This window comes from Syngnathus floridae, chromosome 13 (assembly GCF_059516105.1).
Source record: "Syngnathus floridae isolate MCC-2025c chromosome 13, RoL_Sflo_1.0, whole genome shotgun sequence".
NCBI lineage: Eukaryota > Metazoa > Chordata > Actinopteri > Syngnathiformes > Syngnathidae > Syngnathus > Syngnathus floridae.
Window position 1 is genome coordinate 14,663,911 of NC_142425.1, and position 27,351 is coordinate 14,691,261.

The 27,351-nt window shown below is 47.4% G+C and overlaps 6 protein-coding genes across 12 annotated transcripts; 3 read left to right on the forward strand and 3 right to left on the reverse strand.

The window, feature by feature from the left end:
• Positions 1-156: 156 nt before the first annotated feature.
• On the reverse strand, positions 157-2,078 carry gpx7 (glutathione peroxidase 7). Its single transcript, XM_088394663.1, has 3 exons — positions 1,621-2,078; positions 782-1,043; positions 157-585 (listed from the first exon to the last, which is right to left on the reverse strand). The coding sequence occupies exons 1-3, from the start codon at positions 1,753-1,755 to the stop codon at positions 422-424; spliced, it is 561 nt and encodes a 186-aa protein (XP_088250789.1). The 5' UTR covers positions 1,756-2,078; the 3' UTR covers positions 157-421.
• A 12-nt stretch (positions 2,079-2,090) lies between these two features.
• On the forward strand, positions 2,091-12,256 carry tut4 (terminal uridylyl transferase 4). 2 transcript variants are annotated; one of them, XM_088394596.1, is made up of 30 exons: positions 2,091-2,249; positions 3,115-3,236; positions 3,318-3,471; positions 3,541-3,657; positions 3,722-3,899; positions 4,007-4,095; positions 4,340-4,391; positions 4,587-4,656; positions 5,062-5,188; positions 5,379-5,498; positions 5,625-5,825; positions 5,908-6,082; positions 6,195-6,832; positions 6,915-7,065; positions 7,292-7,378; positions 7,500-7,603; positions 7,673-7,730; positions 7,897-8,000; positions 8,089-8,178; positions 8,288-8,401; positions 8,568-8,645; positions 8,823-9,000; positions 9,120-9,167; positions 9,293-9,375; positions 9,704-9,819; positions 9,975-10,129; positions 10,341-10,438; positions 10,563-11,118; positions 11,362-11,511; positions 11,707-12,256. In XM_088394596.1, the coding sequence occupies exons 3-30, from the start codon at positions 3,385-3,387 to the stop codon at positions 11,790-11,792; spliced, it is 4,110 nt and encodes a 1,369-aa protein (XP_088250722.1). In that variant the 5' UTR covers positions 2,091-2,249; positions 3,115-3,236; positions 3,318-3,384; the 3' UTR covers positions 11,793-12,256. The 2 variants fall into 2 exon arrangements, with proteins under 2 accessions (XP_088250722.1, XP_088250723.1); XM_088394597.1 differs by having other exon boundaries at positions 11,784-12,256.
• Positions 12,257-12,471: 215 nt separating this feature from the next.
• Positions 12,472-22,541, forward strand: pomgnt1 (protein O-linked mannose N-acetylglucosaminyltransferase 1 (beta 1,2-)). 5 transcript variants are annotated; one of them, XM_088394617.1, is made up of 22 exons: positions 12,472-12,596; positions 16,450-16,640; positions 16,984-17,107; positions 17,180-17,298; positions 17,429-17,494; positions 17,702-17,815; positions 17,880-17,997; positions 18,132-18,230; positions 18,686-18,813; positions 18,937-19,007; positions 19,105-19,180; positions 19,308-19,391; positions 19,581-19,622; positions 19,811-19,869; positions 19,950-20,022; positions 20,244-20,372; positions 20,443-20,568; positions 20,650-20,714; positions 20,862-20,906; positions 21,012-21,150; positions 21,367-21,476; positions 21,572-22,541. In XM_088394617.1, exons 2-22 carry the CDS (start codon positions 16,521-16,523, stop codon positions 21,651-21,653), a joined length of 1,989 nt encoding a protein of 662 aa, XP_088250743.1. In that variant the 5' UTR covers positions 12,472-12,596; positions 16,450-16,520; the 3' UTR covers positions 21,654-22,541. The 5 variants fall into 5 exon arrangements, with proteins under 5 accessions (XP_088250743.1, XP_088250742.1, XP_088250739.1 ...); XM_088394616.1 differs by lacking the exon at positions 12,472-12,596 and adding an exon at positions 13,203-13,391; XM_088394613.1 differs by lacking the exon at positions 12,472-12,596 and adding an exon at positions 16,094-16,263.
• LOC148389138 (antiviral innate immune response effector IFIT1-like) lies at positions 13,493-16,079 on the reverse strand. Its single transcript, XM_088394647.1, has 2 exons — positions 15,743-16,079; positions 13,493-15,542 (listed from the first exon to the last, which is right to left on the reverse strand). The coding sequence occupies exons 1-2, from the start codon at positions 15,745-15,747 to the stop codon at positions 14,225-14,227; spliced, it is 1,323 nt and encodes a 440-aa protein (XP_088250773.1). The 5' UTR covers positions 15,748-16,079; the 3' UTR covers positions 13,493-14,224.
• tspan1 (tetraspanin 1) lies at positions 21,693-27,149 on the reverse strand. Of its 2 annotated transcripts, XM_088394661.1 has the most exons (7): positions 26,736-27,149; positions 24,442-26,463; positions 24,119-24,325; positions 23,779-23,853; positions 23,520-23,618; positions 23,336-23,419; positions 21,693-23,049 (listed from the first exon to the last, which is right to left on the reverse strand). In XM_088394661.1, the coding sequence occupies exons 2-7, from the start codon at positions 24,496-24,498 to the stop codon at positions 22,990-22,992; spliced, it is 582 nt and encodes a 193-aa protein (XP_088250787.1). In that variant the 5' UTR covers positions 24,499-26,463; positions 26,736-27,149; the 3' UTR covers positions 21,693-22,989. The 2 variants fall into 2 exon arrangements, with proteins under 2 accessions (XP_088250787.1, XP_088250788.1); XM_088394662.1 differs by lacking the exon at positions 23,779-23,853.
• On the forward strand, positions 24,819-26,692 carry gorab (golgin, rab6-interacting). Its single transcript, XM_088394653.1, has 5 exons — positions 24,819-25,039; positions 25,123-25,471; positions 25,554-25,655; positions 25,769-25,909; positions 26,099-26,692. The coding sequence occupies exons 1-5, from the start codon at positions 24,985-24,987 to the stop codon at positions 26,484-26,486; spliced, it is 1,035 nt and encodes a 344-aa protein (XP_088250779.1). The 5' UTR covers positions 24,819-24,984; the 3' UTR covers positions 26,487-26,692.
• Positions 27,150-27,351: the final 202 nt, after the last annotated feature.

Consider the following 27,351-nt stretch of genomic DNA (forward strand, 5'->3'; position numbering starts at 1 on the left):
ATTGTTAAATCATAACTCAAACTAGGAAAGTAACTTTAGAGGTAACAAAGTGAAACTTCCACTGTTCGTTTGATTGGCCCGATTTGAGTTTTTGACTTGTTACTGATTGGACCAAAGACTCAGCTAGGTCTGTCTGTTCAACGTCAACAACAAAAAGGTTGTCACGAATGCCACTTTATTAAAAAAAAAAAAGGAAACCTTATGCAACACTCAATGGAGGAACACATTTTCTGATGTTTAATCAGTGCATTCATTTGATGCTTACTCCGTTTATCATTTGTTTCCTGAAGGAAGTCATTGGAATCTACTCAAGCAGATGAGTGGAGTGCACACACCGACAGACAGCTTGATAGATAGATAGATAGATAGATAGATAGATAGATAGATAGATAGATAGATAGACAGTGTCGATCGTAGGAAATTACAACTCTTCTTTCTTCTTCAGGATGATCTGCCGCACCATGTCAGCTATTTTTGGACGTAATTCTTCAAGCGAAACCTGCGGTCCCCACGCATCCACCACTTTTCCATCCACATCGATAAGGTACTTCCAGAAATTCCAGTCGGGCTCCTTCCCAGAGGACTCTGTTGGAAACAAACAAAATGACAATCTTCAAATAGTCTTTTGGTTCATTCCAGTCGCAAACGTGCCTTTTCAGGGCACTGCCCAGGGTCAAACTGTTGCTCCGACAAAAAGTCAAGACCATTTGATTTGCCATTTTGCTATGGCTTTTGACATAGTTTGGCGCGGCACCCGTTTCTCCAGTTATTTTGAACTCACCAACAAGGTACTTGTAGACGTTGTTGGCTCCTGTTCCTACCACAGCAATTTTACTAAAGAGGGGAAATGAGGCTCCGTAGACTCTGCGCACAAAGCTGTCAATCTCCTTGTCACTGCCAGGTTCCTGCTGGCCAAATTGGTTGCAGGGAAATGCCAGGACATTGAAGTGATACGGCCCCAAGTCCCGTTGCAGTTTCTGAAGGCCTTTGTAGTGTTCCTCGGTGTAACCGCATTCACTGGCCACGTTCACGACCAGAGATACCTGGAGGAGGAAAAGAAGAATCCCAGAAGAAGCACAGATCGAATCAATACTAGCTTTTAGAGCCCTTGCGTGTCATTAGACAGGCACTCTGGTCAAGTCATATTCTTGGCTAACCAGTTGATTTGGACGGGTCAAGGCATGCCTGTTTTCAAAATTCTTGAATCAAATTTGAACCAAGCAAAATATGAATCCCGCCTTGCCTTGCCTTGCCATGGGCTGGGCTGGGCTGGACCGGACCAGACCAGATGATGCTCAAAGTCATTAATAGAACAACTGCTGAATACCTCAGTTTCAATCAAAAACGTCCAGTAAGATTATTGTTGGTACAGTGGATCATATATGGTGTGCTCGTCGTGGCCGTGACCTTTGAAGAAAGTTCCGCAAGTTTGCAGGCCAAATTGCCACGTAAGCCAACGGGGCTCCCTTTTATAGCAGCATCCATCAGGTCCGCGATTAGGCACGCGAGCCATCTTCGTCAAATAGCAACAAAACTTCCGCATGCATGCGCCAAGTTTCACGCAGAGGGAGACTTTGACACAAGCCCGGAGTACGGCAGCGGTCAAATGTCAAGACTTACCGAGCCCCTGTATTTTTCAAGTGACACCAATTTCCCTCTACTGTTCACAACTTTGAAAGTATACAAATCTTTTTGTTTGCTCGCTGCCAGGCCGAATAAAACTAGCAGCACGGCGAGAGTTGCGGCGGAAAGCATCTTTCTTGTTGAAGCACCAACGACTGGCGCTGGCTGTGTTTCACTTCAGCTGCGGCGGCGGCGGCGGAGGCGGCGGCGCTCGTCAGTCGCCGCTCTGCTCGCTCCATTCACAGAGCGCATGTGTTGCTGAGAGACATACGTATGCACATCCGCCATATTGAATGTGTCAATTCTGCCTTGTAAACCAATACAAGGCGATCGCGTGAACCTCAAAAGCGCCGCAGCACAAAGTGCAGATGTGCAAGTTAAGGCCTCTCGTTCACGTTCATGCTTTTCGTGCCCGCATTGATGTCGTGCTGAGAAAGGCCACAAGCTGGAGGAAGCGAATGCGTCCTTGTACACACCCCTCCTGAGCGTCAGTGCAGCTCCCACAATGCAGCGGTGCAACGTTTGAACATGGCGTCCAACGTTGCTGTAATTTCTAGGCCGTGGCTTCTGCAAAACATGTAGAACACAACCACATAATCATTTTAAATCGACTCTAGAGCTCCAAAGTAAGTGAATACCCGCCTATATATTTCTTTTGGATCAAAGTCTATCTTCATGCTTTTGAAGGCTGACAACTGGCTGATATAGGATTGTTCGTTTCCCGTTAGCTTGTCCTGAGAGTCGGAAGGTTTTTTATGTTTTTTAATGTTCTTTGTTTTCTTAGACAAGATATTCCATATAAAGTCAACTACTCAAAGCATCCATTAAAACACCAAAGTCACGTTTAGCCTTAAAATGTTTGTCTTTCCCTCTGAATTGAATTATTGTTACGCGATGTTCCCTCGTGTTTATGTTTTGAAAGTTAGCATAACTTAACCGTTCACATGCTGATCGACTCTTTTCCCAGCCCTAGTAACCCAATCTTTTTTTGAAGGTGCCTTTACTTCGCCGTTAATCGAAGTCACCAAAAATCGTCCGATCGCCGAAACTATGTATGAGCTTTTTGTTTGACAGCATCAAAGGTGTGTGTTGTTTAGGATACAAAATGTTTCTTGCGCTATTATTCATTGCTGATGCTGATCATCCTGTGCAGTGTTGATACATAATCATGGTTCCCTTTGCCATCGTGCCATTGAAATGTTTTCGGTCAATATGCACAAAAGCGTCATTTTTGAGCAAAGTGCAACAGATGGTTCGCACAGCAACATTTTAGACCATGATGTAGTTCAATATGTTAGTACACAAGCGTGTTGTGTGGGCAGAACATCACTCACTCACTCAAGCGTTTCTCCAAAAATGATGGATTAGGCTTGTGTCGCTCGCTCGCTCGCTCACTCACTCACTCACTCACTCACTCACTCACTCACTCACTCACTCACTCACTCACTCACTCACTCACTCACTCACTCGTTCATTCATGCTATTTTGCAGCACCTCTTGATTCAAAGGAGTCTTCATGATTCTACAGCTGAGTTGCAAATAGAGAGATCACCTCTCCTGTTTAGAAGCCAAGAATCGTTTGATTGGAGCTCCGGGAAATGAAAAGGATCATGGTGGGTTTTGCGGGACATTTGTCAACCTCTTTTCCCTCACAAATTGCAGCCCTGCTCCTAAGTTCAACCTTTTTCTTGTAGGATTGAAAGCACGGCCGTATCGCACCGCTGAGGGCTGCTGCGCGTCCGCGCCGCCGGCTCAGTGACAATGGAAGGATCGCTGACGGAGCAACAGCTCGGCCTCCGACAGGCAGAGGAGCGTCTTTACAGAGATTATATCCACCGACTTTTAAAAGTAGGCCAATATCAGCATGGAAATAGGATGGACTGAACTTGAACGTTATAAATGTGTTTGCTTTCACAGCAATCCCCCGAATACCCCAAGTATCAATACATATGCAAGCTGTGTTGCGTTCATATTGAGCACATTCAAGCAGCCCACAAACACATCAAGGAGAAGAGACACAAAAAAAACGTCATGGTAGGTGAATGCACCTTGTTTATGATGGAAAATGTCTTCACGTCTTTCCACGCTGCCATTTCAGGAGAAACAGGAGGAGAAGGAACTGCGCGCCCTGCCGCCTCCCTCTGCCTCGCAGCTGGGAGCCATCCAGACGGCGGTCGTGGAAGCCGCCAGCGAGCAAGGGATTTCTCACCGTGACTTTGAGCATCGGAAGGCTGTGGTTGTTAGGATGGAGAACATCATCCAAAAACACCTCTCAGGTTCCATGTCGTTTAGGCCTTGAGATGCAGCAATTTTTCAGCCCAGCACCACAAGTGCATTTTCTAACATATGTTCTCCTTTCGATTCTTTTTTTTTTCCCTTTCAGCTTGCACCCTAAGTCTCTACGGCTCTTGTCTGACCCGATTTGCCTTTAAGACGAGCGATATCAACATTGATGTCGCCCACCCCTCCACAGTAAGTTTTAGCAAGAGAAAGGGAGCAGACCCTGGCTGGCTGGCTGGCTGGCTGGCTGGCTGGCTGGCTGGCTGGCTGGCTGGCTGGCAGGCACTTAGTTTCCCCTTCAATTAAGTTTCCCATCCGTGCATCTTGTCATTGCTCAGAAGCCCGGCTTTGGATGTGACGAGCGAGGTCCGCCGTGGCGTGGCCTTGAGTCTTGGCGAGTCATTGTTTCTCTAAGTGCTTTTTCTTGTGTGTGTAGATGACACAACCGGAAGTCCTGATTCAAGTACTTGACATCCTCAAAAAAAGTAGTAAGTTTCATTCAAACTTCAAATGTGATGTCATCAACTGATTTGAGCTTTGCGACGGCCGTGATACTTGTCTCTATGTGTGCCACGTCTTCAGTTTAGTACAACATTCAACATGTGATTTCTTCCAGCTCAGGGTTGCGTAATGTGAGGTTGGGAGCCGATGAGTCGATTAACTTGAATTCCTGCTCTTTATAGATGACTTTTCAGATGTTGTGTCAGACTTTCACGCCAAAGTTCCTGCCATCGTCTGTCGTGATGTCATAAGGTCAGTCGGTATTCTTTGGAAAATATCTATCTATCTATCTATCTATCTATCTATCTATCTATCTATCTATCTATCTATCTATCTATCTATCTATCTATCTATCTATCTATCTATCTATCTATCTATAAGCATATATATTTGACACAACTCTCTTTATTCTTCCTTTCTTTTTTGCTCGGGCAAAAGGACATTTTCTCTGTTGATGCTTCTTTTCTCTTTTGCTCGGCCTTTTTGAAAACCACATTTTCTCCGTCTATTCTTCCTTTCTTTTTTGCTCGGCCATTTTGAAAAGGACAGTTTCTCTCTTGATGCTTCTTTTCTTTCTTCGCTCGCTCGGCCATTATGAAAATGACCATTTCTCCGTTTATTCTTCCTTTCTTTTTTGCTCGGCCATTTTGAAATCAGTGGCTTGACGTGCAAAGTGAGCGCGGGCAATGATGTTGCTTGTCTCACCACAACTCACATGGCAGCCTTGACCAAAATGGAACCCAGGTTGGTTCCCCTGGTGCTGGCCTTCCGCTACTGGGCAAGGGTGAGTACACAAATAAGCAATGATCATAGATCCGCATGAGCCTCGATTGTGTTATTAGGTTGGCTAATGCGATGGCTCGCTTCGAAAAATGACAGTTGACTTGAATTCTATAGTATTTTCACTTCTTGGGAAATGTGCTGTATACTATTATTTTGGGGCTTTTGAAAACTAAAGTGAGCTTTGTCTGCAGCTGTGTCACATTGACTGTCAGGCGGAGGGCGGAATCCCCTCCTACTCGTTGGCTCTCATGGTCATCTTCTTCTTGCAGCAGAGAAAAGAGCCCATCCTCCCTGTCTACTTGGGCCATTGGGTAGGTTTTGGAAAGCGGCAATTGAGTGTGAGCGAGCAGCCGAGGCGCGGGCACTACGGAGCGTTTGCGGCGGCGGCGCACACGTACAAGACAGAAAGCCCTTTTCCATTTTCCCTGCCTTTTCAGATCGATGGCTTTGACGTGAAACGTGTGGACGAATATCATCTGACAGGAATCCAGTCAGACATGTATGTGCAGTGGGAGCACAGACCTTCACAGACGGATGGCGGCGGACAGGTGGAGAACGGAAAGGAGGCCAGGCCAGGGGAAGGCCGATCCAAAGCGGAGCGCGGTAAACCCCATAAGGCTCCCGTTTCGCATGGCTTGGTGAGTGGCGGCATTTGGGCCGTTTGCTCTCACTCGCTCTCGGTGCGACGTTTGACTCACTCGCTAGGCTCCTTTTTCAAAGGCACGGCTGACTTTTGAATCGAGCCAAGATGTGTCACTGGGACAGTTGTGGTTGGAACTCCTGCGTTTCTACACTCTGGAGTTTGCCTCGGAAGAGTACATCATCAGCGTCCGCGTCAAAGCGCTCCTTTCTCGGGAAACGAAGAACTGGCCTCGTCGCCGGCTCGCCATCGAAGGTGAGCCGTCCCGTGAGCCGTCCCGTGAGCCGTCCCGTGAGCCGTCCCGTGAGCCGCGGAAATGGTGTACGGCAAACGGCGCTGACTCGCATTGTCTCTTTCTTTCCCCAAGATCCTTTTGCCTTGAAGAGGAACGTGGCTCGAAGCTTGAACAGCCAATTGGTGTTTGAGTATATCCAGGAGCGCTTCCGCACAGCTTATAAATACTTTGCCCGCCCGCAGAATAAAGGCGCCGTGGAGCACGAGAGCAAGGTGGCTGGCAAGCAAGGCTCCAAGAAGAAGGATGCCGTAGCAAGTAAGATGCCAGAGAGCGAGTTAACGGACGAGAACGCTCAAATGACATTCCGGCGAGCAAAGGGTGACGGGGAACCTGCGAGCGACAGTAACGCCAGGTCCCATCCGTCCGGAGAGGAGGACGAGAAGGCGCTCGACGGGAAGGCGCTCGACGGGAAGGCGCTCGACGGGAAGGCGCTCGACGGGAAGGCGCTCGACGGGAAGGCGCTCGACGAGAAGGCGCTCGACGAGAGGGCCCTCGACGAGAAGGCGCTCGACGAGAAGGCGCTCCACGATGGCGGCGGCCCGGCGGTCCCGGCCCTCGACCGAGCTGCTTCCAAACAGCCTTCCCTTTCCGTCAACGGCCGAGTCGAGGGTGGGGAGGATGGGGAAGCGTCTGTTTCCCAAAAGGAGGCCGTGGGAACAACAGAGGACCTTCACTATATCTTTGACAAGATGATTTTCACTGAGGGCAAGGTGCGAAAGCCGTGCCAATTTGGAGCCATTGCAAGTTGCTGCTGCTGCTGCTGCTGCTGCAAGTGCTTTTTTCTCGTTTCAGCCTCCAAACGTGGTGTGCGGTATCTGCAAACGAGACGGTCACCTGAAGGATGAGTGTCCCGATGACTTTAAGAAGATCGAGTTGAAGCTCCTGCCTCCTATGAACAACCATTTCCGAGAGATCCTGAACGGGCTTTGCAAACTGTGCCACTGTGCGTCTTTGTGGGTCTTGGTCCACTTGGATGGAATTTGCCATTTCATTCGATGCAAATGCAGTCATCGACACGTCTAATCTCCGTTACAAATTGGCCTCAGGATGCATTGAATCAAGTGCATATTTGTATTCTGAAATAGCAATGAACCACGTCATAATTGACTGCCGATTGAACTGTGAAGAGATCTGAAATGGACCTCCTTTGAAGATGCTCATTTTTGCAGATAAACTGGCACCCACGCATGCTGAGCAGCAGAAAAGAGAGCAGATCCTTGCCAGTCTGGAAAGGTTCATCAGGAAAGAGTACAACGGTAGGTAACACGCTTCATACGTCACACGTGTCGCTCGGCTGCCGCTGAGACCGTTTCCATGTCGTGGCGCAATACGCGCTGCTTTAAAATACAAATTGTTTTTTTATGCGTGTGACTGCAGATAAAGCTCAGCTTTGTTTGTTTGGATCCTCCAAGAACGGCTTTGGTTTCCACGACAGCGACCTTGACATTTGCATGACTCTGGAGGGTCACGAAACTGCAGAGGTAGGCGTCCAAACACACCTAGCTCGGCGTTGCGCATTGTAAACACTTTCGATCTCGCGACATGCGCAGAAGCTGAACTGTAAGGAGATCATCGAAGGCCTGGCGAAAGTCCTAAAGAAACATGCAGGTGAATTCACATTGAATGATTCATTTGCGTGACGTGCTTGATTGACTTCATTTCCAAACCACGTTCCACTAAAATGGTTTGGATGAGAAAACTCTGAACTCTGGTAGATATGAAAATGGCACAGAGTAAAGGTCATCCGTGTTCTCCCATGATGTTCCACCGCAAGGGCTGAGGAACATCTTGCCAATTACAACGGCAAAAGTGCCGATCGTCAAGTTTGAACACAGGCAGAGCGGTTTGGAGGGGGACATCAGTCTCTACAACACTCTGGTGAGTGAGCGAGCGAGCGAGCGACACAAGCCTAATCCATCATTTTTGGAGAAACGCTTGTCAAATGCCAGTCACTCCTTTGTGCTAGGCGCAACATAACACCAGAATGCTGGCAATGTATGCAGCCCTGGATCAACGTGTGCAGTTCCTGGGATACATGATGAAGGTCTTTGCAAAGGTATGTCACAAAGGTGGCCGACCGACATCATCTATTTGTCTGTCTTCAGCCAGCCATCGGGAATTTGTATAACAGGTCAAGCTTGTCTTCCGACTTTGTGTGCTCCCAGCGCTGCGATATCGGAGACGCGTCTCGAGGGAGTCTCTCGTCTTACGCGTACATCCTGATGGTGCTTTACTTTCTGCAGCAAAGACAGCCGCCGGTCATCCCAGTCCTGCAAGAGGTACGTACGCTGGCTGGCTGGCTGGCTGGCTGGCTGGCTGGCTGGCTGGCTGGCCGGCCGGCTGGCTGGCTGGCTGGCTGGCTGGCTGGCTGGCTGGCTGGCTGGCTGGCTGGCTGGCTCGCTCGGGGTGGGGCGCTTAAGGTGAAATGAAAACCTTTCCTCTTAGATCTTTGACGGAGCAAGCGTTCCCCAGAGAATAGTCGACGGTTGGAATGCCTTCTTCTTCGATGACCTTGAAGATTTGGTGAGAGGGAGCGAATGAGCTTTGAAACATATGAGTGTTGTTGTTAGTCACCTAAATGTTGAACAGAGGCTGTGATTTACCGAAGTCAAATTCCTTGTTTGGCACGCTCAAACATGGCGAATAAAAAACTCTTGAACTCTTTGAAACTCCAAGCAATATGATTGTGTCGTTCTGCAGCGGCAGCGTCTGTCCCAGGTGGAGCTCAACACGGAATGTGTGGGCGAGCTGTGGTTGGGCCTCCTGCGCTTCTACACGGAAGAATTTGACTTCAAAGAGCACGTCATCAGCATCCGCCAAAAGAAACGCCTCACCACCTTTGAAAAGCAGTGGACCAGCAAATGCATTGCTATTGAAGGTGCTCCGATGAAGATGTGGCTCACTTCAAACAGTACTCAAGATGTGGCTCACTTCAAACAGTACTCTTTTCACCGACTGACTTTTTTTAAAAAAAAAAATGTTTTATCTTCCTCTCAGATCCTTTTGATTTGAATCATAATCTCGGTGCCGGAGTTTCTCGCAAAAGTACGTATTGATTGACCTTATGCTTTAGATCGCTCCAGTTTCATCCTATCTCATGACTGCTATAAATAGACAGACAGTCCAGATGATGATGATTTTTATTCTCTTCCTTCCCTTTTCTCTTCCAGTGACAAACTTTATCATGAAGGCTTTCATAAATGGGCGCAAGCTCTTTGGGACTCCCTTCTACCCAGTGCCTGGGACCGAAGTGGTACGGGCTAACACAAACGTTGCACGATTGTAATCGAGCGCCGGCGGCGGCAGCGCAAATACGCTAAGAATGCACGATAATTATCGGTGGCCACGCGTTCAAATTGGAACATGTAGCCTATTATTTGTTTGCACTGCCGCCTCACACGTCTGCCTTGGCTTGGAATAACAAGAAGAATAAAAAGAATGGTTTACGTGCAGCAGAGGCTCAGTGCTAAACACTCTTCAAGTGGCAGGAGCCACTTTTGATCACGTCGGACCGTTGTTGTTTTTCCTGTCAGATGGTTAGGGTGCATTTGTTAAATAATGCCCCGTATTCCCTTCTGCAGGACTACTTCTTTGATGCAAAGGTTCTAACTGACGGCGAGTTGGCTCCAAATGACAGGTGCTGCAGGATCTGTGGAAAAATTGGACATTATATGAAGGACTGTCCCAAGAGACGCAGGTTGGACAAAATACAAAAACTAAATGCTATGACTACAACTTGTGTTTGCAAAAGAAGAGGAATGGGCTCCAATTGGGCTACTTGCTCCCGTCGTAGACGAGAACGAACGAGCTGGATGTGACTATGTAGTCATTAGAATTGCTTTTCTTCATCAGAATGAAAAAGAAAGAGAATGACAAAGATGAAGATGTGAAAGATGATGAGCGGGAGCAAAAAGAGCGACGGTGTTTTCAGTGTGGCGACACCGGTCATGTGAGGAGAGACTGCCCCGAATACCGCCATCTAAAGCAGAGGACGGCTATGGCGTCGGGTGAGTAAGAAATTCACTCAATAACATAGGACCAACATTTTTTTATTTTTTTTTTAATAAGAGCAAAATCAAACATTTATTCAGCCGGAGGAAACGTTTCAAATGAATTGATGAGCACCTCTGACGTCAATACTTACAATCAAAGCGCTTACAACCGCTATTCGGCCGTTAATTGGAGCCCAATCTAATGCATGGTGATATTTTTCCTCAGCTCCTCACACGGTCCGGTCTTTGGTGAGTTCTCAGGCGATGAGTGGCTCCCAACCAGCGGCGGACTGTCCTGGTAGGGCCAGGCTACCCTCCGAGAGCGTGAGTAACAGCCGCTTTGAGACCGGACCTGGTTCAAACACGTGAAGGTAACGGTTGCTCTCATCAACATGCAGATGTGTGATTTCCCCCCCCCCCCCCCCCCCCTCTCTCTCTCTCGTTTTAGTCTGACAGTCGCCAGACTCCACCCTACTCTCCGCAGCCCCCAGCCGTATCTCAAAGTTCCCCTCAGTCGTCCAGTTCTCCCAAGACGAGCCAAAATAAAAGCATTTGTTCAGGTTCCCAGAAACAATCTGCTCACCACCACCACCACCCCCCCCAGGTCCCCCTTTTCAACTTCACCTCTTCCCACCCGGGCCACTTTCACCTGGGGACACTCGCTGGCCGAGGTCCTCTTCCCCCTCAGCAGCAGCAGCAGCAGCAGCAGCCGTCACAGGGGCAGCAGCAGCCTCAGCACCCGGCTTCCGCCTCCTGGCCCATCCACGGACCCGTCGTCTGTAGTCCGAACCCGAGCGGCGGCGCCCCCTCCCCGCCTGGCCTGAAATTGGCTCTTCGGTCCGAAAGCAGCCCCGACGCCGTCAACCTGAACGATCCCAGTATCATTTTTGCACAGCCGGCGGGAAGACCCGCGAGCGTTGCCGGAGCGGGACGTGAAGGACGCTGGCTCAACCGCTTGGTACAGCCTGCTTCGCTTATGGGAAATGGCACTGTGCTCAAGTCAGGTATTGACTGGGTGGATTGTTCACAATTTGTAAGGCTGTTACTTTGACAGTCTTGAAAATACCCTTAGGCAATGCAATGTAAATGGTTCAACAAAGAAAATTCATCTCCCCCGCCCCCCCTTTTTAAGACAAGGTGCTAATGTCTTCCCATAGCTATATGAAAAAGGTCTCGACCTTGTCTTAAAAACAGCAAAGAAACATGACATTTTTATATGGCGTGTGCTCTGCTCTCTGTCTTTCCAGAATTGGGCCACCCTTCCCAGTTTATTGGTGTGAGCCAAGGTCCTCAGCTGTGGGAGCACAATAAAACAGCCCAGTTTGCACTGTCTCCTTCCTGGCCGTACCGAATGCCTCAGAATTTCATCCAGCAGGGAACTGGTGGCTACCAACCAGGTCATTTTTGAAAATCACTACTACTGTTTCAAAGAACGCAATTGAGTCACGCTCAAATAATGAACAAACGATGGCTAACTTTTTACTGTGCTACAATTCAAAAGTCCCGCAATCGTGCACATTTGAGCCACGCCGTCATTCAATAGTGCATTTTGTTGGTTGCCTCAGATCACAACTTTGTTCATGTGTCTGCAGGCTCCATGCTGCATCCAAATACAAACCTGCCCATTGCCCATGTCAGACACCCAGCAAATCTAAATTTCATCCAACAGAAGAAGTGAAACCGCCTGCCTGCCGGCCGGCCTGCCGGCCTGCCTGCCGGTGACCGCCTGCCTGCGTGACCGCCTGCCTGCCTGCCTGCCTGCCTGCCTTTTCTCATTTGTTTTATGGCCAGTGACACACCAGAGTAAATTATGTACCCTTTGCACCATTTATAGCGGCAGAATTTTTAAAAGAATTGTATCATTTTTGTATAGTTTTTATGTCCCATTTTTTTGTCTCATGAAATTGATTTGTGATACAAATGTCAAATATTTTAATTCCCCAATTTTGAGGGGGTCCAAAAATGTTTTTATTTTCTGTGTAAAGGATGAAAAAGTAAATATGTATTTTTATTAGCTTCTGTGTTTGCCCCAAAAAAATGAAGGCTTTGAATACATCTTGGATTGAAAACTACTTTGCAACAAAGTAGTGCCAAAGCCGGTCGTACGAATAAGGGAAAGAGAATAAAATCATGGCAAACCATCTTCTGTCTCGTGTTTCGTCATTGAATTCACGAGTGGAAGGTCTCTGTTGGTTTTGTCTCCATTATGGTTATTATTGCACGCATGGAGACTCCTGGCGAGTTTGCACCGTGCTCGCCATAGTCTAAAATGAATAGGAAAAGAGCTAATCGTTGATCATGTCCAATTTTGGCCCATATTTGCACATTGACAAAGGTCGTCGCCACATTGTGCGTTGGACGACGCGGCCTGCCAATTTGGACACAGCTGGAGTCCACCTGTCCAAATTGGCCGTGATTTATGCGCAGCTTTCAGGGCTGTGAACTGCCCTTGGTGGACGCAGATGACTTTTTGCATGAACCGGTATGGCTTCCCTCACACGCACGCACGCACGCACTCGCAGACATGAAGCACCTGCCGCGGTATGCCAACAATCTTCTGGTAGTTGTCACGATATGCAAATGAAATGCACCTTTTCTCATGTGCGTCACACGACCTTGTCGGACCCGTTGGCAGCTGGCGACTCATGTTCGGGCATAACAAACAACACGTTATCATTATTGCTTCAACATAATTATGAGTTTGAGATGGCGATAATGACGTGATTGCACAATTTGTACCAAACATGTTTATGATTAGACAGCAAAATAAAAGTGGCTGTTGCTTCCTTAGCTCACTCCGAACAGTCAAATGAGCAGCCAGCCATCTGGAAAGGTAGACATTAAGAAAGTGGTTACAAATGCTTTTAGAATGGCAGCGGGGTCAACCCAACCAGCAGCATGATCAAACGCCCATGTTGCCCTCTCTTGTTTGGACGCCTGAAGGGCTTGGCCCGGCTGGGCTGGGCTGGGCTGGGCTTGGCCCGCCTGGGCTGGGCTGGGCTGGGTTGGGCTTGTGCTGGGCTGCGCCGCGGCGCGCCGCGAGCTCGGTTGCAGCCGCGCACCTGTGACAACTCATTTGTTTTCCCCCCGAACTCGGCGAGCCCAGTAGCCGTGCGCGCACCTGTGACAACTCACTTGTTTTCCCTCTCCAAGTCGCTCCCACGCTCTCCAAATGGACACTCTCGCACTGCCTTCACCGCAGGTGACATTCTCTCGGATGAGAAACATGTGCCGTGCCGTGCCGTGCAATGCACACAAATCTTCAGTCGGCTTTCACGTACGTTCATGCTTTCATTCAATTGTTACACTTCGGTTTGTCTTTTCATTTCCTGTGAAGATGACACTTTGTATGTTTGAAAGAACCATGTACCCTTTAGGCAACAGTACTTTATTCTAACATATCATGTGAAATGCCATAGACTGGTTCAGAAAAGTAGCATCGATGCGACATCACGTCGAAAATGTGAGAAGAATCAATCTTAGGTCGGGCTGGACGGTACGACTGAAAAGTATATCACAGTGACTGAAGAGCAGATGACAATATGAGTGAGTATTGGTTGATATTGGTATACATTGACGTGCGGTTTACTATTGACAAATAAGGACCAGGAGGGGAAAGAAAGTATGTATTACGTCATTTCTTTGAACATGTATGAATCCTTAACTGTTCGATGCAACTGTGAAAATGTCAAATAAACTGGACAATATAGATGAAATAAATGTCCAAAGCATCCAAAGTAGGCCAATTGAACACTCCAAATTGTAAGTCTGTATGAGGCCGGGTGGCTGTGCGGTGCGGTGCGGTGCGGTGCGGTGCGGTGCGATGCGGTGCGATGCGGTGGGATGCGGTGCGATGCTTGGTTGCCCGATGTCGGCCGTACCCCGTGCGAAAACGTGACTCAATCAGTGCGTGTACGGAGTTGGTTAAATGTCGCCCCCCAGTGGCCACGTTCTGCAAATCACAATCTGCTGTTGAACTTTTCATTCTATTTCATGATGTTCATTGAAAGAAAATGAAAGGTTCAGAAACATATCTGTCAGTGAATGACAGAATAACTCCCAGAACTACGTGCATAGTTCCAGTGAGGAGATAGGCAGGCTATTTTTTTCTCAGCCCTGCAGGTTGTTTAGAAACTCCTCTATTTCTCGGCACATTTTGTTTCTTTCTCTTTCCCTGATTTTCTCCAGGATTTGAATGCTGTTTAGGCGATAGACAGATGGATGTTGTATAGCTGCTGCCCTCATGTAATATTCTATCGACTTGTATCTCTCTCTCTGGGCGGACTGTAAATATTTTGCATAGTAGTTATAAAGCATCTGTCTGTCTCCGGGTTCCTGCTCACCCTGATGGAGAAGGAGTTGCTCAAATATCTCAGCGGCTTTAGCTTGCTCGTGAGTCGATTTTACATATAGATTTGCCAGAGTTAATTTTCTCTTGAGCGAAGATTGACGGTAGAGAAGAATCACTTCTCGATAGAGACCGACGGCCCTGTCGACCAGCGCTGGTTCCGGCAAAATGTCCCTGTGTGAAAAAACCTTCTTTTTGTAGCAGATTGCAGCACACCTCTTAAGATAACGTTCTCCCGGATGTCTTTCCAGAGCTTCTTCTGCCAAGTCGAGAGCTTCGTCCATTGATAAATACACCCGGAACACTTTGAGTAACGGTTTAATGCCGCTGTAGCTGCTGACGGGCTTTTTCAGAATCTCCTTGGCCAATTGCCGCGCTTCCCCTTCAATTCTTCTTCCTCGAGCGGCACAAGCGGCCAGGTAAATTGCCGCAAGGTACAGGTTATCGGGGTCGTGTTTTTTAGCTACTTTCAGTTTCTCAAAAGCGTTCCCGTCGAGTCCGCTTTGATACAGCTTGGACGTTCTCGCTAACGCTAGCACGTGACTGGAGTGCCACTCGATCATGTCAGGCTGCATCCTGATGGCCCTCTGAAAATATCGCAGCGCCACAAGTGTATTGTCTTTGCCGAATTTCATCAGAGCCCAGGCTTTTTCAGCGCAGATCTCGGGGTGGAGTTCCTCTGGACACGGTGACGGATATTCAGTCCCAAGGTTGTCAACCTTGGACAGGTAAGTCTGACATTGTGCGGCTTCTCCCATGCGGTAGTGCAGCCAAGCCAAGTTCCCGTAGTTGACCGCCAGCCACGGGCCCTCCTCCGAGACAGTATTTCTCATCTGACGCAACGCCTCCGCAGCCATGCTGAAGAAAGCCAAGGCATCTTTGCTACTCCCGAGCCGGTAGCGTACGTAACCTTGCAAGTTGTAAATGTGCCCCAGCCACTTGTATCCCTCCACCACGCCAATATCTTCCAGTTGATCTCGGAGGAGGAAAAGTTTGGATCTTTGGAGGTTCAGGTTCCACGTGAAGTGACATTGCAGGCTCTCCAGCTCGGTCTTCAATGTTGTTCGAGTCCGTTGGGCACTGAAAGTGGACGGGGACTGGTGTTAAAGGGGAAAACGCGGACGGAGCAGTTGAGCGAGAAAAGAAAGAAAAAAATCCACAAGAGAATACGAAGATGAGAAAGAAAAGTAGCGGAGAAAGGCCCAGTCGTGGACACCGACAAACACATCTCAACGCAGACAAGTGCAAAATGAGCGATCTCAAAGGCAGAACTCATTCACCTCATCGTGAAGCTGTTTCTCCCAAGGAACTCTTACGTGTTGCTTTGGGTGCTGCACCACAAGATCAGTTCAAGCTTTTATGGCGCAGTAAAACATGGCCATTGTTCTTGGACTCTGGATGGTGACGTCAAGTCAACCTTTCGTTCGGAAAAGATCTGTTGTGCGTGCGTCGTCTTCATTCACTTGACCAAATAACATGTATCTTTTCATATGGAATACAAAGACGGGTCTCGCATGATCACGTTCGATCGGCCATTCAAGTGACTACACACGTTTGCCCGCTTGGTGGCAGTGGAGAGGGCCGAGATACCGTGTGTTGGAGTTCAGCAGCGGCTCCATTCAAGTGACTACACACATTTGCCCGCTTGGTGGCAGTGGAGAGGGCCGAGATACCGTGTGTTGGGGTTCAGCAGCGGCAGCGGCAGCAGCCAACCGGAAACCAGAGAGTCACGAGAGACGTCATTTGTGACGTCACGGATCCTGCGACAGATCCTTCAATCGGCATGTTGCAGAAAAAGTAGGTAGGTAGGTAGGTAGGTAGGGCTTCACCTCGTTTGATTGTTCTCGCGAGCAAGCTCAAGTTGATTTCTGCACTTGATTCAACCAGGCGACGTGCGCACCGTTGGGTCGTTCGTTATCCTTCTACGAGCGAGGTTCGGCGAAATGCTTTCAGGCCAGCTTGTCGCTGTTGTGTTTCTTTGCACTAGATCGACGATGCGCCTAATTGGCACTTTTTGCCACTGAGGACGACGACGACCAGGACAAGATTTGTAGCGGAATGGAGACGTGGACTCCCAACCCCCGAGCCAAGCCATTTATACCCCGCCAGCAAAGAAGCTTGTACCTCACTTACAAATACAAAGTGTTCAACAAGAGGTCTATTCGTCGCTTCTGTCAGGTGAGAGCAACGTTTCACGTATCGCTCGCTCGCTCACTCGCTCTCACTCACTCACTCACTCACTCACTCACTCACTCACTCACTCACTCACTCACTCACTCACTCACTCACTCACTCACTCACTCACTCACTCACTCACTCACTCACTCCACCATCAGCAGCAACTGCAGATGAAATCAATGTTGCAAATCAATTCTTTGCAGTGGTGTAAGTTGTCACTTTGTTTTTCGTAGGTGTCGTCATTTTTAATTTGATGTCAAAGCGTCATTGACTTTTTTTGCCGTCCTCACATTTCAAAACGACCAATTTGAAGAACTCTGTGACTTTCATTTTTCTTTCACAGGCTGGCGCTGTACTGTTTCTGCTGGTAACTGTCGTAGTCAATATTAAACTCATCTTGGACACAAGAAGAGTTGCTAATGAGGAAGAAGCAGCAGCAGCAGCAGCGGCAGCAGCTCAAGAATATGGTATGGCGTTGATTCTGTTTTGTCCGAAACCCGCCGTGGGCGCGCTGGAATTCATCAATGCTTTTCTTTTAGAGGACGTAATGCCCAACATGGAGACTCCTCGCAGACCAAAGGCAAACGGGCGCAAGGTCCTTGACATTGAGGTGTACTCGAGCCGCTCCAAAGTTTACGTGGCGGTGGATGGCACCACGGTGAGTGAAAAAGCGCGGCCAACTGACAACGTTCCTATGTTGACACATATTGACGCGCTTGACTGCACATACAACTAAATGAGCAAAGGTTTCTCCCCTTGATTTTTGGAGACATTCTGCTTTCCTGCAGGTGCTGGAGGATGACACGCCGCAGCAAGGAAGAGGCATCCATGTGATTGTTCTCAACCAGGCTACAGTAAGCATCATCTCCTTGATATCTTCAGAGGTTCCGTTCTGGCTCCCGTGTGGAGTTTGCATGTGTTCCCCCTGTAAGATGGGACGTGCGCCCGCCCGCCCGCCCGCCTGCCCGCGACCCCCGTGGGGAGGGATCATGGATGGATTCATGGCTTGAAATCAATACGGTGGAGATAAATATTTCTTTGGCCTTTTTTCTCTTTCCGAGGGTCACGTGATGGCCAAGAGAATTTTTGATACCTACTCACCTCATGAGGACGAAGCCATGATCCTCTTTGTCAATATGGTGACTCGAGGTCGAGTTCTTATCTTCACCATTAAGGTAAGTTACTAGCTCTCAATAGCCTCACTCTTTTTGACGTCGTCGCCCGCTGTTTTGTGTGCAGGACGAGGGTACGTTCCATCTCAAAGATGCGGCCAAAACCTTGCTGAAAAGTCTGGGGAGCCAGGTCTCGCTCCTTCTCAGCTGGAGAGACATGTGGACTCTGGTGGTGAAAAAAGGAGGTGGAGTTTCTTTGACAATGGTGTAACTGGAACACGAACGAGGCTTTCTCGAAAGCCACAAATAGTAGTAGGTTCCGTAGGTAAGCCAATGTCTGTTCTTTTTTGACTGACGAGCTGCACATTTGTTTTTGTAGGTCAAGTGTATGGTGAAAAGCATTCCAAATCTCCTGCTCTTTCCACCTGGGGCGATCCGGTTCTTCTGAAAACAGAAGTGCAGCTCACTGCCTCTGAAGGTAGGTAGGTAGGTAGGCTGTCGTTTGCAATCCAATCATCGAGCGTCCAATTCATTTTTGTCGCGGGCCGGAATGTAGTCATCGCTTCTTTCGACTGTCGACCCAAATCAATGTATGAGCACCTCATATTATATACAGTCAAAGCTACAAAACAAATCAAACGTGTAAAAACTGGTTAAATGTTAAAAAAAAAAAAAAAAAGATATTAAAAGTGAAGTCAATTTGCAATTCTAGTAATGCCGCACGGATTTGGTGCACAATTTGCCTTTGCGGGCCACATAAAATGATGTGGTGGGCCGTGAGTTGGACACCTGCGATCTCGCCGCTCCTTGCTCATCTTGGGCACTCAGTCTTTGTTCATTATTTCTAGCTGCGGCCCCGCTTGGTGTCCGTAGAGTGATGCATTTTTCCAAGGGCTGATTGGTGGCCGATTGATTCAAGTTTGATGTGCTCAGAGGGCGAGTGCCGTTGGGCAGACACGGAGTGGAACAGGCGGCGCAAGCTGTTCTGCAGCAAAGTGGAGGGATACGGCAGCATCTGCAGCTGCAAAGACCCGGCGCCCATCGAATTCAACCCGGAACCTGTAAGACGCCGCCAATTTCATAGTCGAACTTTTGCTTGAGCCAGCAGCTCGAGTATGGAAAAAGATTCGATATGATAATGTGCCTTAGCAGCAGCAGCGCCTCTTGCATTTTCTCTCCTCTAGCTGCCCAATAATAGCGTCTTCAACGTCCCCGTCGCCGTCATTGCGGGAAACAGACCCAACTATCTCTATCGGTAAGCGCTCGGCTTTAAAAGGGGGGGATCGGTTCTTGGTTGTTGTTTGAAAAGTTAGACAATTCTAGTGGCCTCGTTATTTGCCATGCCTTTTCAGGATGCTCAGGTCGCTTCTTTCCGCTCATGGTGTTAACCCGCAGATGGTCACCGTCTTCATTGATGGCTATTACGAGGTATGTACGTAAATCATCTCCGGGAAATGAATTGAATCTTGGGGGGGGGGGTTGCTTGACCACCGGCCAGGAGGAGAAGCCACACGGACGCTAGACTGATCCCGTTCTTTTTCCATGCGTGACTCAGGAGCCTATGGATGTGGTGGCGCTGTTTGGACTGAAGGGAGTTCAGCACACACCCATCAGCATTAAGAATGCTCGGGTGTCACAGGTCGGTGCCTCCAGATAGAGAGGCTATCTTGAGATGAAATATCATCTCCACACTGGTACTGAAATGATACGAGGGCAAAACCTAAAAAGTGCTTTAGCTGTCGGCTATAATTGTCCTGTTTTTATTTCATGATTTCCTTTGGTACGTTTACAAAAAAGAATCATATAGATTTGCCCTTCTTGGTCACAGCACTACAAGGCCAGTCTGACTGCAACGTTCAACCTTCATCCGGTGAGCCTTCTCCCGAAAACAGCCGCATTGTTGATTTTGGGTTTTTTTCTTTTTCTTTCCTTCCGTTTGTTCAAATCAATGTGATGACAGTACACTGCTGAGTCAATTTCGTACGTATTCATTTGAATGGGGGCATGAATTCTATTCAAATGATGACACTTTCTACCAAAGATCCTTTTTTTCTCCAGGAGGCCAAATATGCTATTGTGGTAGAGGAAGATTTGGACATCTCCATTGACTTTTTCAGGTACGTACTTTTTCATGGGTAACAAATGGCTGAAGCCCACACGCTGCGGTTGCCCACTTTGTTTTTGCTCTTGTTCCAAGTTTTCTGAGTCAGACCATCCATCTGTTGGATGAGGACGAGAGCCTGTATTGCATCTCAGCTTGGAACGATCAGGTGAATCAACAAAGGCCTTTGTTTTTCTTTTGAACAAAGCCTACTGGTTGAGTTCCTTTGGATGTACCTGTCTGTTTTTTTGTTGTTGTTTTTTTTGCCCAAAAAACGTGAGAACCGAGGATTTGCCTTAGGTTGTGTTGTGTCATCACTGTGTATTTTCAAATATGATCAATTGTTTGATTGATCTTTGAGTACGTTGACTGGATGTGCGGCCGGCGTAGGGCTACGAACACACGGCAGAGGATCCCGCCTTGCTCTACAGAGTGGAGAGCATGCCCGGCCTGGGCTGGGTCCTGAAAAAGAGCCTCTATAAGGACGAACTGGAGCCCAAATGGCCAACACCGGAGAAGGTGCGCCATTCTCTCTTCTCGCCCTCCTTGTGTTGTCGCTGTGCTACGACGCTGCGCCTCTCCTACCTAGTTGTGGGATTGGGACATGTGGATGCGAATGCCAGAGCAGAGGAAGGGCCGAGAGTGCATCATACCCGACGTGTCCCGCTCCTACCACTTTGGCATCATCGGCCTCAACATGAATGGCTACTTTCATGTAAGCTCTTCAACCCCTTCGTTTCATTTCATATCATTGTAATGCATAGTCAAGGTTCTTCTTTGTGTTCTTTTTCCATAGGAGGTGTATTTCAAGAAACACAAGTTTAACACGGTTCCTCGCGTGCAGCTGAAGAACGTGGACAGGTGTATGACTCGTGCTTTTATACACAGGACCGGCCGGCCGGCCGGCGCTGGCTGGGGTTCTAACACTGTTGCACTCATCTATTACATTTGGAAGAAGTGTGAAGCAAATGTTTTGTTGTTTTTTCTTTCCCCTCCTTGTTTTTCCAGCTTAAAGAAGGATGCTTATGAAGTGGAAATACAAAACCTGTTCGGGTGAGTGACCTTTAGATTGAACACTGAGCATCGTGTTGATTTGAAGGAGGAGAAATTTGGACTTTCTATCTTTCTCCGATTGAACAAGTTTGTGATTGATTGCAGGGAGGCGGAGGTGCTGGACCACACCAAGAACCCGTGTGAGGACACCATGCTGCCAGACTCTTCTGTGGGCAAAATCTACGTCATGTTCATAAAGATGGAGTCTGAGACGGACACCTCCACCTGGACCGAGCTGGCTAAGGTAGACGCTGCAAAAGCTTTTCTGTTTGGCGGCCAGGACTTGCTCTCCCATTCACCCTCGTCGTAGCTTGAATGAACCATGTCGAGCATGCTGGCAAAAACGGATGGAGGGAGATGGGATATGATATTAAGATGCCAGATGAACATGACATGACGTCAGTCGCGATGTCTGCCTTGTCTCAAAAGCCACTTGTGTCTCCCTCATTCCTCGACCAAGTGCCTCCATGTTTGGGACTTGGATGTTCGTGGAAATCACCAAGGCTTGTGGAGGCTCTTTAGAAAGAGGAATCATGTCCTGGTGGTGGCCGTGCCAATCTCCCCATACTCGTAAGTTAGTTATTGTGGGTATTTTTCCCAACAAAATAACTGGAGTAGATGGAATGGATGGATAACACTTGTGTCTGTTTCTTTATTGTGACCAGTGTGAAGAAACCTGCCAATGTCAAACCAATCCACTTAGAGCCTCCCACCAAAGAAGAGGCTGCACCAGCAGAGCAGCTATAAGCTGTCGTGTTAAAAGTGTATGGGAGGTATGAGATGATGTATCTAAAAAAAAAAAAAAAGGCCCAGCTACTGCGGGTTGGTTTGGAACCCATCCCACGCAATAAACAGGAAAGAAAGAAAGAAAAGAAAATGCCTAAGAAAGAAAATGCTCAACAGCACATTTTAGTCAGAGATGGATTTGTGGCACTCAATGTCATTTTTTACCCTGATTTCAAAAATGTCTTGACTCTCATCAGTCAGCTTGTGCAATCTTGATTTGACCATACATTGTAATTCATACAGTGCTGATGATGTTTCAAGGAAAAACAAATCCACCTGTTGATGAACCTCATCCTTTGATCATATATATGATTACTACTATAATACATGAAAACCTGACGAAAAAAAAAACAAAGGCAAATTTGGGGGGAAAAAAAACCCCATCCAGAAAAGTTGACTGATTAAAGAAAAGAGCAAGCAGTGTTATATAGTTATGGTGTCAAATTTTCAATTTTCTTTCTTTTAACTACTGAGAGCTTCGGCCATTTGGCACACACTGTTTAAGTTTTCTGTATTTATTTGTCCCTTATCAATCAAAGTGTTTGGTTTTCTTTTGTCTCTATTTCAAGATTCAAAATGATGATCATGTATACATATGTACATATGTATATATTTTGAGGAGAAATGTTGCATATGTATTTTTAACTGTGGAGGTTGAGGATGGTTCTTTAAAAAGCCCTGTGGGTTTTCAATATTGACTGCATGGCTCAGTTGCCTCTGGTTGGATTTCTTTTCTTTGTAGTACAGCAAACTGAGAAAATATTCAGATTAAGGCCCTGGAAAATGCACGAACATCAAGAATATTGTGATTTGTACAACTCCAAGTGACATTAAAGTTGCGGAAAACTCTTTTTCACTCCACAATTGTTTGTTCTTCTCTGCCTGGTCGTAGTCACTAGTCAATGACCGACGTGCTGAGTTTTGCTAGCCGATTGCGGGGCGCGCACAGATGGATGGACGACCGTTCGCACCAGTGGAGTGCTGATAATACAAATAAATCCTTTATTTTAGATTTGTTGGTGTTACCTACAGCTAATGTTAACGAGCGCTAAAGTTGACATTGAGCCAGCCGTTTCGGTGAATTGAAAACCACAGAATTTGTCAATGGCTGTGTTTTCTTTTGCATGGACATTTTCATATGGAGGAAGCCAAATTTGCTTCTGGTTGAGTTAGCAGAGATGTCTTGCTCCAGGCTCTCCTTGCTCACTTTTGAAGGTTGCAGTCATCCCGGGTGTAGTGGAGGGCAGGGTTGCTACCGTCGGCCACGTACTTGGTGATCCATTTGTGTTTGCCGCTCTCAACTTACTCTTTTGTCCATGTGACAGTACAAGTACATTGACACCATCAAGGCAGCAATCTGAGGAAAGATGATATGAAATGTTAAATCTGCACTCTCTTGAATTTTGCAGTGCAGTTCACTTCCACGCAGTGTGTGTGTGTGTGTGGGGGGGGGCTCATTTAAACATCTTTAAGCGCAAGTCAGAGGAAAAAATTGGATTATGATGGAAAGGTACATTTCAATAAGCAATATCTGACATCCACATTTAATTGTTCAAGTTGTCATTGAACAGGGTGTTGTATGGAGATCCAATTTTAGAGTGCCGTCATGTAACATTGCATCAACTATTTTTGTGCACATTTACCTCTAAAATAGCAATTCCAGCTGCAATTCCTCCCACAATGTTTGCATGCTCTGTAAGGGACTGCAGGATTTGTTCAAAACAACCCTATGAAAGAGACTTGGCGTGTTAATGTCAGTGCTGTACATGATACGATCAAATGAAAGTACCGCTGTAAACGTGTACGCATAGAAGATGTCAACTTCACCTCTGTCATGGTTGCATTGCAGGGCTTAGTGAGCACAGCGTTGCTAGCGTACTGCTTGTGTAAAGCAGGGCTAGCCCACGTGCGAAGGATTCGCTTGGCCTGTGAAACAAAAATTGGTCGTTGGCCAATGCAGGATGGGACTCAAAGCTTTGTGTCACTAAGCATGCATGGTCCCTTTCAGCATTCGCCAGAGGTTTTTGTTTGCTTGTAAAGGAGCCGAGTGAGGAAGCGAGTGAAAACGCTGATGTGGATAACTTACGAATGAAGAATAAGCCAGGGCTACAACTGCAGCTGCCACTTCAGCAATGACAATAATGAGAATGATGGAGAAGAACTGCACAAAAAAGACAGGTACCAGATACATAGATAATCTGGTCAAAGTTTGGCTTGATGAGTCCATCCGTGCCATTCGGTATTGCCCTTAGTGTTTTTGGAACGTTTTAGGCAGCTATGTAAGAGATGCGTTGTGGCTGGGTTAGGGTTCGTACACTACTCGACGTACATCTATTCCCGAAGAACGAAACAATTAGGCTCGAATGAAAACAAACAGGGAGATGCACTTTTCAGGGATATTGACAATCAGGCGTCACGCCACTTACTGTGAGGAGAAGACATTTGCTTCCCTTGTGAGCTCCGCAGCAGCCCAAGAAAGCCAACAGCACCAGTAAGGCCCCGATGGCCATGTAGAAATGGGCCACGTTGACATGTTGCATGCTTTGGCTGGAGAAAGGTCCCAGGATCTGCAGATGGGAGGCCCCGTCTACACTCGCCCAGATTGCCATCACCAGTAGGGTTAGGCCACTCACCTGCAAAAAGACATGTGCACATTGTGGATGGATGGAATCCTCTTATCTCACAAACCATTACTTTGGACTTCACTCCAATCTTATGCTTCGAATGAAAACAGGCGTACTGGACTCACCAAGATAAGCAAATTGAAGAGGACCATCACCACTTTGGCAAATGTAAAGCAGCCCATCTTAGTAATTCGAAGAAAAAAAAGAAAAAGACACCTGTGTGGCTCACTTGGAAGAGCAGAATGAATGCAAAATCACCTTGCACTGCAATATAAATGACGTTCATGCACGCGCGCGCACACGCGCGGGCGCGTACGCACGCGCACGCACGCACGCACGTGATGATTGAAAAACAATTGGAAAAAATAGTCCGTTTTTACTTTTCCAATTACAAATCCAAACAAAGAAATGTTTATGCACGAATTCGATCACTCTAGTTTGTTTTTCCGTTCAGGCGCGTCTTGGGACAACTCAATGCTTGTTATGCTGGTCCTTGACGTGGCATCATCATCATCATCACCATCTTCCGAGGAAGGGGAGAAACATGGCAGTGTCGGCTTCTTGAGTGCTGCTGTCAACTTTACGTTTTGATTGTCCTGTAACTGGCGCGATCCAGCTCACCCCTTCTCTTGATTTTAAATGGGCCAGTGTAAGTTTGAAATGATAAAATGAGTAGTTGGGCTGGCTTCTCAGAAAGTGAACTGCGGGGATTGCAGCAAAAAGGTAACCTGTCGGTGAACTTTTCTCGTCTGACGTTTGTTTGGATTCGCTCCACAAGAATACGGCGCCTTATGCATTCGTTACAGACTCCGTGATAGCAAGCAAGCACAAACTACGGGCGCCCGGTCGGAGTCGGCAACAAGTGCAAAGAGAGAAGCTCGTCCAGCGAGCCGCTCAGGCTCAGGCTCAGGCTCAGGCTCAGGCTCAGGCTGAGGCTCAGGTATGCGATGGAGTCGTGTCCCTCCAACTTCCGCCGGAGCAACAGCTCAATAAGCTGCCACCCGAGTGTGAGCACATGGCGGCGCCAGGAAGCCCGGCTGCCAAAAGCCACGCGCAGCAGAGGCTCATCGAAGAAAAGACGCAAGAAAACTGTCAAGCTGCCGCTGAGAAGCCAAATCCGCTAGTGAAGGAGCTTGACAAACAAGAAATCGAACTGTTAGTACTTTTGTTTGATCTTTATTTGCTCCAAACTGATGATGCCATTTTTCGTTTCAACACATTGCTTACATTGTTGCAGTCGAGACAAGACTCGCCTGGAGCAACTGCAACGGGAGCAAAAAATGATCGAAGAAGCAAATAAGCGCAAGAAGGCTCTGCTTGCAAAAACCATAGCCGAAAAGTAAGTGTCTTTGCTTAGCCGCATACGGGGAGGGTGGGAGCATGGGAAGGAGGCTCATGGCTGTCATGTCCAAAGATCAAAAGCAACTCAAGATGAGCGCTCACTCAATGTAGGTCCAAGCAAACGCAAGCTGAGGCTGTGAAGCTCAAGAGAATCCAGAAAGAGCTGCAAGCCCTTGATGACATGGTTTCCAACGACATCGCTATTCTAAGAGGAAAGATCGAGCAAGCCAGCTGGGACTACACTACTGCCAGGTGAGGAACACGCTTTGCATTCTCGCACCAAAAGTTCAAGCCCAAGACTTGGGGGATAAAAATGTTGAGTGGCGGTGGACTTACTGACAGACACCCACTTTTTGGGCAGAGTCTGCTTGATTTGACGCATCAGGAATTGAAGCGACATTTCAGTCTTGTTTTTGATCTTCTTTTCATTGTTTCTTCCAGAAAGCGCTACGAAAAGGCAGAAGCAGAGTACGTGATGGCCAAGTTGGACCTCCACAAGAAAACAGACGTAAAGGAACAGCTGACAGAGCACCTTTTTGCTATCATCCAACAAAACGAGCGCCGCAAAGCCCTTAAGCTGGAAGGACTGATGCAGGAGTTGAAGCTTCAGGCCACTGAGGAGCAGCTGGAAAGCCAGAAGGTGGAAGAAGACCACGTGGGATGCTTTGAACTGCAAGGACGTGCCAAAGAGCGCCATGGTGTCTCGGAAGGTCAGGAGGGAACGGAGCAATGGACGCTGACAGAGGAGGAAAGTCAGAAGAGCGATGGCCTCCAGGTGGACCATCAATTGAGTCACAAAGTACAGCCTGCGGAAGATTGGAAAGCATGAAACACTGGCTTGTGCGTGCGTGAGCCATTATGCTGCTTTCCTCATGTACCATTGTCACTTTACATGTATATATTGACCCAAATGTTTTTTATCACTGTTATTGAAAAGAATATATTGGTGGTCATTTAGTCTTTTTTAATGTTTACATTTTGAGTTGTCTGCTTATTCTCCCTAACAAATGAAAATAAACGGGTAAGATAGGAAAATGTCTGTTTTACAAAAAAAAAAAAAAAAAAAAAAATTACTCACTTGCATCCAAATTCTGCGCACTAATAGTTGCCTACTAGTTTGTCAAGTGCCCGCTCCTTCAGCACCTCGGTCAGCCACGTGACAGTGACGCACGTCGTCATGTGCACACAGACATTTTCCACAAAAAGCCATATTCAGGTTTGTGATGAATGAACATTTTGGCTCGATGTCACTGTTGATGCTAACTTGACGTTGTTTAAGATGCCTTTGTCATGACAACTTGACGAAAACAACACAACATAACCTGTCATAAACGTAGCAGACCTAATTGTCAAACATGCGTTCCAAAATTAAAAGCATTCAACGTTTTTCACATACATAATACTGTGAATTTACCTTGGCTCTGTTAATTGTATGTATTCAATCATGGACACAATTCCACGAATTTATAACACATGCGCATCAAATTTGTCACACCGGTTGTGCTAATGATATGGATGACGATTCTGCCGCTAATGATAGGCATGACGTAACGGGTTCTGACGCTAATGATATGCATGACGTAGCAGGTTCTGCCGCTAATGATATGCATGACGCGACGGGTTCTGCCGCTAATGATATGCATGACGTGGCGTGTTCTGGCTTCATGATTAGCTGAGAAGTGTACATGATGCCA